Source organism: Saccostrea cucullata, unplaced genomic scaffold (assembly GCF_032062105.1).
Source record: "Saccostrea cucullata isolate Sc308-1 unplaced genomic scaffold, CSIRO_AGI_Scuc_v1 ctg1047, whole genome shotgun sequence".
Lineage (NCBI taxonomy): Eukaryota > Metazoa > Mollusca > Bivalvia > Ostreida > Ostreidae > Saccostrea > Saccostrea cuccullata.
This window is the reverse complement of record NW_026920290.1, coordinates 82,232-92,705: the sequence shown is the minus strand read 5'-3', so window position 1 is coordinate 92,705 and position 10,474 is coordinate 82,232. Positions and strand designations below refer to the sequence as shown.

Sequence of the window (10,474 nt, the reverse complement as noted above, 5' to 3'; positions counted from 1 at the left end):
AGAAACCATGAAAAGCATTTGGAAACAGTCATAATATATCAGCCAAGAGAATATGTAAATTCTACCAATGTTAATGTGTGAATTATATTTTAGGTTAGTGAAATAAAGCTACAATTAAGTTTTAAAGCACTTTAAAATTATTTTGTTGCCTTTTACAACATCTTGTATTGTGATAAAGTGACATTAATTCTTGCAAAAAACCATGTGAGTGTAAAAATGCACGGACCTGTATATGTAACTATATGTAAGTAATGAAAAGTACCATTTGATCATAACTGTGACCACAGTGAGAACAGTCCGGTGAAAAATGTTGCCGATAGATCCAGAATTTGTAAATTTGCATTTGATACCCCTACAATAGATAATTATTTTAATAAGGTCTGAGTAAAATCTTTAGAATAACAAAGGTTAGCAGCTGCAGATGTATATAAAACTAAACTTTGCATAACTATAGAATAATGCAAAGGTATATTTTACAAAATAATGCACAGTATGTAATAAACACAAACATGTTGATACTGCATCAAGTTACTAGTAATCTAAAAATTTTATCAGAATTTTTATTATTATAAAAATTAATTAAGAGTAAGCGGCACCTGTCAAACAGTCTTTCCTTCTCACTCCCGTTTTGCATTTACAATACCCATCTATATGGTTGCATATCGACTCATCACAATTCTTAGAACAATTCTTGCCGCAATTGTGACCATAATACCCAGGGTTACATACTAATCATTTAAAAGGAAGAAAAATAATTATAAAATACATAACCAATTATAATGTCTCTCGAGCTCGAGAAATGAGCTGAAATCAAAATGTTGAATACTTTATATAAGTATTACCTTTCTTATTTAACAACAGCTTTCACACGTTCAAAAAATGTTATCTCCGACAATATGTTTTCAATTATATTCAAACTTACGTTGTTCACATTTCGATCCCTGATACCCAGGAGTACATCCATTCTTACATTGACCATCAACAAAGTTACAAGTTTCATTATTACGACAATGACCGCTACAGATCTGTGTACAATCACCATACGTTCCCTCTGTACACTCTAAATACTAATAATAGAACAAAAGTATTCACATTTAAGATTCTTAGTTTCCAAAATTTTGCAATTAGGCTAATGTAAGGCTTTGCACAAAATTATTACAGCAAAATATTGTAAGTCGTTTTAATTCCACGGTGTTAAAATTTCACGATTTCTCAGAAAGTACCAATCGCGATGATTTAAATTTCACGTCGTAAGGAATTAATTTAAATCATTTAACATTTAAACCTTTTTAAAAACTAGCAATAGCATTCACGATGGGTTTAACTTCACAGAAAAAAGGTGAATCGCTAACATAGTGAAATTAAAACCATCGTGATTATTTGCCAATCGACAAGAGTTCCCATTGAACTACTTAGAATCACACGCATTTAGATGACTACATGATAACTATGTTAAATGAATGAAATTTAAGACGAAACATTCTCTGATACAATGGACATTTTTAAATTTAAAACGCTTTGACATAAAGAATCGATTAAGAAAACATGAATAAACCAAAAATACAAAATAAAGCAAGCGGATTTTTTCTTTACATCCCTTTTACTATTACAAATCTTAAAGAGATCTTTTTGATTAACAAAAGGACCCAGTATTGCAATCTGAAATAACACATTTACAATCTTTCAAGATATATTCCTGCAATTGTAATGAAATTGTTAAATCATTGGAAACAAACTCACTTTCATGGCACAAGGTTCCTCGAAAACCTGCTTTGCATCCATGGAAACAAATTCCATTTTCAATATCACAAGTTTCATTATTAAAGCAATTGCCACTACACACTTGCTCACAATTTTCCCCAAAGCGTCCACTGTGGCAACCTAAAAATTGTCAACAAATGTCTGAAGACATAGATACTATTATAAATTTTGAAATCTTTTAAAAATTCTGTAAACTAGTATTTCACGTTCATTTAGTAAACACTTTAGTTCATAAAATGTAACTTCCAAAATTTTTGCACTTAGAATTATAAAAATGAAATTAAAAAAAAAATATTGCATGAAAAATTTTACCGAGGTTCATAATATATGTATACTTTTTTTATGAATTAACTTATATAATAATAACTGAAATGTTTACTGTGATTCTAATCATTCAGTTTTTAAAAATTGAATCATGTTAAATCTAAAATACTTTCTGAGCATTCAGACTCCATAGAATAAAAATATCAAATTTGCAAAAAAAAAAAAAAAAAAAAAAAAAAAAAAAAGACGACAACCTTAAAAAGCTTATATATGGTACTATAGATCCTTACTTATACATGTACAGTTAACTAAAGCAGTATTTTTCACCTTGATCGCATTTTTTGCCGTAAAATCCAGCATCACATCCGTAATCACAGTCCCCTGTCGTAACATTACAGTAGGCATCTCCCAAACAGTGTCCGCTACACGTTTTGGAGCATTGAATCCCATATTTTCCTGGGATACACTCTGGAAAAATTACCTATACAATTAATGTATTTTCGGACAAGAAACGTTATGTTTCATATAAAAAAAAATGTTTTTTAGTGCATGTCAATATGTGTACTGTAAAATCACATTTTGGTGGAGTCAAACTTTCAAGGTTTGATGAAAAATATTATGTAGGGATATGATTTCGTGGATGGTGAATGGTTAGTAGTAATGCATATGAAATTTGAAATTACGTGGTGATCCTAAATTCATGAGTGTCTCCAAGCCTTCAAAACAAAAACAAAAAACAAAAAAAGATAAATTCTCGAAAAATTTGTGATTTCACAGTATAGGAAATTGTCTATAATTTTTTAGCAACACTATTTGACATGATAAAAAGAAATTTTGAAACAGCAAGTATAATATAGATATAGAAGAACATTTTTCAATTTAAAAAGTAAACTGAATTTAATCAGGTGTTGAGTAAATACAGTCCTATTTCTAAACATCAGAGGAAGGATCAGGTGCCATGAAGAAGAAAGCCCCCCGACCGGTCACACTCGCATGTGCTTCTTGTAATTATCAGGATATATATTTTGAAAATCCGTGGACAATTTAGTTTTTGAATTATAGCCTAACAGTCCGACTAAAAGCATATACAAGTATATATTTACATTTCCAATGTCTTTGTCCTAGATAAAATTACCAAATGTAAATGTACTTTATTTCTCTATCAATGTATTGGCGCGGTTCCAAAAAAAACCACGTGCAGGGCGGGACAAACAGCTAGACAGAAGCAGGGCTTGGAGCACGTGGATTGGCGGAATCAAAGCATGTAAATATAAGGAATAACTGTCTTATTTTTCAATTTCATGAAGATGATCAATCGATTGGCTTGCGTGATAATTTTATGCATAAACGCCGAAGGCGTTTATGCAAATTATCACGCAAGCCAATCGATTGATCACTTCATGAAATCTAAAAATAAGACAGTTATTCCTTAAATCTATTCTCTCTGTCTGCATGTATAACATTTCAGAATGCATGTACGTATTCAGCATGCAATTTTAGTCTCTAGTATATGTATCGTACTCTATTTATTTTACAACAGAAATTTATAAAGTGTAGCTATCTTCATAAAAAGAATACTAGCATTGAGTTTTCCGACGTTCAATATGTAGTGAAAAGAAATTAGTTTGAAATTTATTAAGTATAAAAAAAATTAGGGCACTTTTATGCATTTAAGGGCGGACCTATGTCCGAAAAGTCTTTGTGTGAAATTTTCAAAACTTTGACATTTCCTTCCTGGCCACTTGCTCTTAATTTCTAGGTATTAAAAACAATACCTCTATATGCTCATTTTTACACAGGATCACGTGCAAAAACAGTGTGAAATGCTAAAAATAGATTATTTTCAGACATTATTGTTCTACTCCAAATATGCGCTAAAAAGAACCAAAAATGTCAAATCACATTCGAAATCAACAGGTATTTAATTTATATGACTTAAATCTTTAAAATGAAGGCAATTTCATTGCAATTCATTGCGCATGAAAAATTATAAATGAGCACAATGTAAGTATCACCCCGTTTTTCTTGTCGTATTTTTTTACAATTCCGACATGCATAACAGGTAATATTTTAAAAAGTCTTTGTGTGAAAATGTTGTAATTCATATTTTTTAAAAGAAATGACCCCTCTCTTTATTTTAACAAAGAAAAAAATATACCTTTATGATAAAATGAACGAGAAATATGACGTTTTCTTTTATTTTTGTACTCTTTTGTCATTAATATTGACCTTTCTGCACTAAAAAAAAAGGTAAGTAAGCACTGACAAACATCTGAATATAAAACTATTTTGAGAAAAAAAAGTATTTTGTTTTGATTAGAAACAATTCAAACAGATCAACTCTTTTCTTCTTCATTCTAATCCCCCCCCCCAAATTTCCCCGTCAACAACCAACACTTATAGAACCTAGGAATGACTTTATACAATAAAATCTACATATACTATAAATCAATAAATAAATACAGGTACAAGTACATTTCTGATTTTTTTGTTAGTTTTATCAAGGAAATACAATAAATGGTAAACATGAAATTAAACAAATTTCCCTGATTTTAGGCGCTTTCTTTGCTGAATTTTATCTTATATTTTTTGGCGCTTTTATATCAGTATATCATGGAGATATTTCTTTACGACTGAAATTGCTATGAATTATCAACCAAAAGAGAATTCTAATATTAACAAACTCCATAAATCAAATAAAACTGTTATAAATATAAATGATAAAAAAAATTCTTGTTGTAAACTGTGTACGTTTTTGATTTTATAACAATGTTATGCCTATAATCACAGTTGCAAAAGTCTGCGGAAAAAAACAAACGTCGCTATTGTGACGTCACATAACGCTGCTTTGACGTAGAACGACATAGGTCCCCCCTTAAGGAAATACATCATTAAACAAATGAAAATGTTATGAAACAACATTTTTTGTTATTTTTATTATTTAATTTATATCTATATATATATATATATATATATATATATATATATATATATATATATATATATATATATATATATATATATATATATATATATATATATATATATATATATATATATATATATGTATATATATATATATATATATATATATATATATATATAAAAATTTGTAATGTAGCATCTTTTTTCTTGACAATTAACAGGGCATCTATCGAAGCAATTCTGTCCATACCTTCCAACAGCGTCACATCCTTTGAAATATAAGAAAATGTTTTGGTAGAGCAACTTAAAGTGTCTGCAGTGTAAATATAGTACTTACAAAAACAAAGTAAATCAAAATTCAATAAAACACTACAAAATAGGAGCAGAGCAAACACGGACCTCCAAAACATCGGAAGTGGGATCAGGTATCATTGAGGAGTAAGCATCCCTTGCCGACCGGTCACACCCGCCGTGTGCTCCTTGTCATGGTCGGGAAATAACTGGAAAATTCGTCGTCAATCCAGTGTATGAATCACAGGCACTTGTTTCGGAAATAACATTTTAACATAGTACTAATATTATTATAATATAGGTTAAAAATTTATTTCCGAACCAGGTGCCTGTGGTATGAACAATGAACTTACAATAAGTATAAAAAAAAACGTCAGTCAGCATTTGACCCAATGATAAATTGTATTAGCTGACAAAGTCATTGTATAGGCCATAGAACCTACGAAAAGATGACTTTAAACGATATAATATAATACTGTATATTTGCTTTTTAAAGACATACCGTGTACAATTACTTCACATAACTGGACAAATGTAAAATTTTGAAACACCCCATTGAAAGGCGGATAACTCTGTCCAGGAACTCTCTCGTTGTAGAATATGACGTACCGTCCAAATGATTCACAAAGATGTGATGAGGTTAAGTTAGGTAAAACAACTCCATCACTCTTGTGACAAAGATGCATATATCTCCTGTTGTGCAAGTTAGTTGTGTTTGAAATGTAAAGTTCGAAGCCATACATGCGCTCTCTTTGCTCTAAAATGAAATAAAAATGAAGTAAAACAATTCATGTTGCTGTCTTTTAAAAAACGACTGCAGTACGTGGATCACATGCATGTGCTTCTAACCGAAATTCAATTACTGAATTTAAAAATACAAGGTTTAGTGAATATAGGTCATGTAGGTTCGTTCACATTTATACACTAATTCATCTACTTTGACAGATAGCACTTTCATAGCAAAACTGTTAAATTTTATCTCTGATTAACCTGTAGTTTTGTTATTTCTTTAAAAAATCGAACTATTTTTGTACACGCAACCCATAACAATTAAATGGGACCTGCCATCTGTTCTGGATTTATACGGAAGAAATCTAACACTGGAAAATAGATCTGATGGTACTTGTGTAGCACAGCTCTGTAGTAGGCAAATTTTTTTTTCGGAGATGCCCCCTCCCCCACATGCAACACATTACTATAGACTTTTATCAAGCTGTATTTGGATTGCTGAATATTAGCAAAAAACTGGCGAGCCTTGTTGCACAAAACCAATGCCACTGAAAACTTCTATCTTTTATGAATGCGATTTTCAATTTAAGTTGTTAAGTTATCTATATACTGCAAGTTCTTCCTGTTTTTTAAAATGCTTGTGCCATAGAATCAATGTTTAGTTTGTATATAAAAGTATAAGTACATGCATAAGAGAGAAAATTGGATCCACCAATAAATATATAAATACAATATGCAGATTTCAAAGCGAGGTTTGCCAATGAATGGCATATTACATGTAGTATTCTAATTCAAATAAGGCGAATTATTCTATGGGCAAGTTGTCTTAAGAGCGAACTCTCTTGCATTCTCGCACATGCGTTCCCTGATACTTGCCGATGGTATCCGGTTAAACCTCGCTCAGAAATTTTCTGCTTGTTCCTCAGTTTTCGATATGGTACGATGGTATATATCGTGATTTTCATTCAATGGGTCACAATGCCGGTGTAACGACGAAAAGTGAATATGTAAATATGAATAGTAAATATGTTTGGTATAATTTATATGTAGGGAACGGGCGTAATAAGTTTTTAGAACTTTTGCCCAATCCCATTTGTATAGTATAATCAATAAAATATGTTCAAATCAAAAGTGACCCCCGTAAAATATTGACCAGGGGGTCATTTTTCTACGTAGAAAAATGACCCCCGGTCGATATTCTACGACAAGTAGGGTCATTTTTCGACTGTAGAAAAACATTCCAGACCAGTAATTCTACGAGTCCACACACGTTGAAAAATGACCCCCATAGAATTTTGACCCCCTACTTTTTTTATACAATAAAATCTGATATATGTGTCTCCTGATATTTTTTCATACTTTCAAATGCAAATAGGGGGAATTTTTTATGTACTTAATCCTTTCCAGCATATATTTGATTGCATATCTTAATAGAAGCATCACTATCAATGTATCTGGTATGGATTTATTTTTAGCTTGCAGAATCCCAATGAATATTTATTCATTGAGGAGCATAAATCTATTACTATATTTTTGGGTGTTTTTTTTTTATCATGCAAAGGTTTTGTTACGAAAATGGCATGGTATGTTTTTGATAAATATAATTTTTTTTAACTTTGAATTTTTTTTTACAAATCCAAAAACATAGCATAGAAGCAGGAAAAGCAACGTTATTTAACTACATGTATAGAAAATCAATTCCCTTAGCTCTTACATTTAAACTTACATATATATATGTATGGAAGAAGGATATGGAGATAACGAACGGTATTCAATATCAATATCAAACAGTATTCCATAAAACAATACAAAATAGGAACAGAGCAAACACTGACCTCCAAAACATCAGAGGTGGGATCAGGTGCCATGGAGGAGTGAGCATCCCCTGCTGACCGGTCATACCCGTCATGTGATTTTTGTCATGATCGGGAAATAACGGAAAAATCCATCGTCAATTCAATGTAAAAATAATGGACTAACAATCAGCACGAACAACGTCAGTCAGCATTTGACTTAATGATAAATTGTATTTGCTGACAAGGTCATTGTATCGACCATAGAACTTACGAAATGATGACTTTAAACGAATATTCTTGTTTCATCGACTTGCTTGTCAATGACTTTACCTCGTTTAAGAAAATGTTCATACGTAGAGCATGCTCTTGCGTATCGAATCAACTGAAATTTATACACTTAGTATGCAGGTGATGAAGGTTTATTGCTGCGTGAGTAAGGGAAGTTGACGATAGAAAGTTAAAGTGACATCACGTTTATCATATAGCTTGGTTGTGAGATTACCGTTAACATCTTTTTCAAGTAAAAGATCCAAGTATGAAACAGATTTTTCAGACCTTGCAGTATCTTTTATCTTAAGCTCTTTAGGATGTATCATATGACGTAGGAATGGAAATTACCATTGTTAAAGTTCTGACAATACGTCGTCGTTATATCTAAATTTCGAGTTGAAGGCCACAGCAAGTGTTTTTTTTTCTTTTCACGCATAGGATTTTGCACAAATTCTGCATCATATAAATACAAAATAGGTCTGCTAATAACGGAGCGCAATTGGTACCCAAGGAAATTCCAATAGATTGTTCGAAGACCTGGTCTCCAAAAACCACATGGCTTTTTAAATAAGAAACTCAAACATCTTTTTGATGTCAATTCAGAGTACTAGTGTGTGTAACCAGGGTGTATTTTAACAAAATAATTTTGCAAATGACCAATAACCAGGTAGAGAATTTACGAGTTCTATTTTTACTGATAAAGCATCTGTTAATGATATCAAAAAGTCTGGACTTTAATCTATCGCGGGGAAAGGTTGTGTATAAAGTTGAAAAGTTTTCAAGCTGTTCATTTTGGTAAAATCTTGTGATTTCAACTTGTCCAAAAGTTCTTTGGAATTTTTGAGTATTCACATCTGATTCACACAACTTCTTGAATATATTATTGCACTGTACTCTTGAAATTTTTCCTTCATTTCTGTCAATATCTTAGTGAGATGTAACGAAAGAGGCTTGGTTGAACATTTACTGGAACCCGCAATGTATCTTTTTTGTTAGGATTCCTATGAAATTTCCGAATCCAATATATATAGGGTAGTTCAAATTCATTTTGGCTCTGTGGAATATCAAAAATATTCAAAACTGACATATGATTTTGAAGAATGTCTTCCTCAGAAACGGAAGTATGAGTATAAGTAGGATTATCACTTGTAGATTTAAATCGAAGTTCTTCTAAAATACATTTTGTATAAGGAGCCTTACAAACGAAGACAATATTGTTACATGCTTTGTCGGCAGGGACCAGTACGTACTGATCATATAATCTATCTATGTCTTTTTTCACATCTGGATTATTGAACACAGAAAGATAAATGGTTTTCATATTGCCCCTCAATCTTTTAATACGCGACTTAAACATGGATCTGATACATTTTATACATTTGACAAAGTGTCGAAGCCTTTTTAAAGATTAAAATGACAACTGTGAAAACTTACTGTACAAAATGTAATAAACATTTCCATGAATGCGCGTATCTTTGCTATAATATAGCCTTTAGTTAGAACATTTTAATATTGTTTTCCTTTAATGGGGATAAAAAAGTTTGTATGTTTAATGTAAGGTATTGTATAGCTTTGATTTCGTTAACTAGGCTTAAAAGCTTTCAGAAATAACACTTCAAAGCATAAGGCAGATTGATATTACCCGTATACATTCGCCTTAGAAGAATATTCCTACCAAAACGAATGCTTTTGTATCAAAAAATGACAGGGGGTCATTATTCTACGGTTTCATTTTTCTACAATGAACACGGAGAAAAACGACCCCAAGACCATAATTTCTACAGAAAAGTAGGTCATTTTTCTACGTAGAATATTTACCAGGGGGTCAAATTTCTACGTAGAAAAATGACCCCCGGTCAATGTTCTACGGGGGTCACTTTACGTCGTTACACCGGACATTCAACAACGTGTTCTTTTATTGCACACAAAACGTAGATGTTTCTCAATTTACATAACAGGTACTAGCATTTTAAAATACCATATCAAAATATGACTAACCATATTTATCCACAAACTATTTCAGAACAAAATATAAAATTACTCCTAAAACAAACACTTTAACATAAACCGATACTTACTACCTTACTGGCCCTGAAAAAAGACAAACAATTTGGTTTGCAAGCCAGTTGGGTACAACTGGCTTCGTAAATAACGTTCACATGTTGTACATACAATTTTGTTGTGAATGTATAAAAATGAAATGTTAAGAAAACACGTTGAGAAAACATGGTTATTGAAAGTTTGGTAAAATTATACAGAAAAACTAATTTAGAAGCAGGAAATTTACGCGATATACAAACATGAGCTCATGTGTTAAATGAGGAAAAAACTGCTTCTTTTTACATCTACTAGCTCTGTTGTAATTGCATGTAAGAGCTGTGGCATGCTGTATACTATTGTTGTTCTGTCTCCGTATGGTTATAATGCTTTTTAAAAAA

The 10,474-nt window shown here is 31.4% G+C and overlaps 1 protein-coding gene across 1 annotated transcript; it reads right to left on the bottom strand.

Moving 5' to 3' along the window:
• Nucleotides 1–258: 258 nt before the first annotated feature.
• LOC134246270 (uncharacterized) lies at nucleotides 259–2,485 on the bottom strand. Its single transcript, XM_062728602.1, has 5 exons — nucleotides 2,353–2,485; nucleotides 1,741–1,881; nucleotides 923–1,060; nucleotides 597–728; nucleotides 259–352 (listed from the first exon to the last, which is right to left on the bottom strand). Exons 1-4 carry the CDS (start codon nucleotides 2,473–2,475, stop codon nucleotides 648–650), a joined length of 483 nt encoding a protein of 160 aa, XP_062584586.1. The 5' UTR covers nucleotides 2,476–2,485; the 3' UTR covers nucleotides 259–352; nucleotides 597–647.
• Between the last annotated feature and the right edge of the window lie 7,989 nt (nucleotides 2,486–10,474).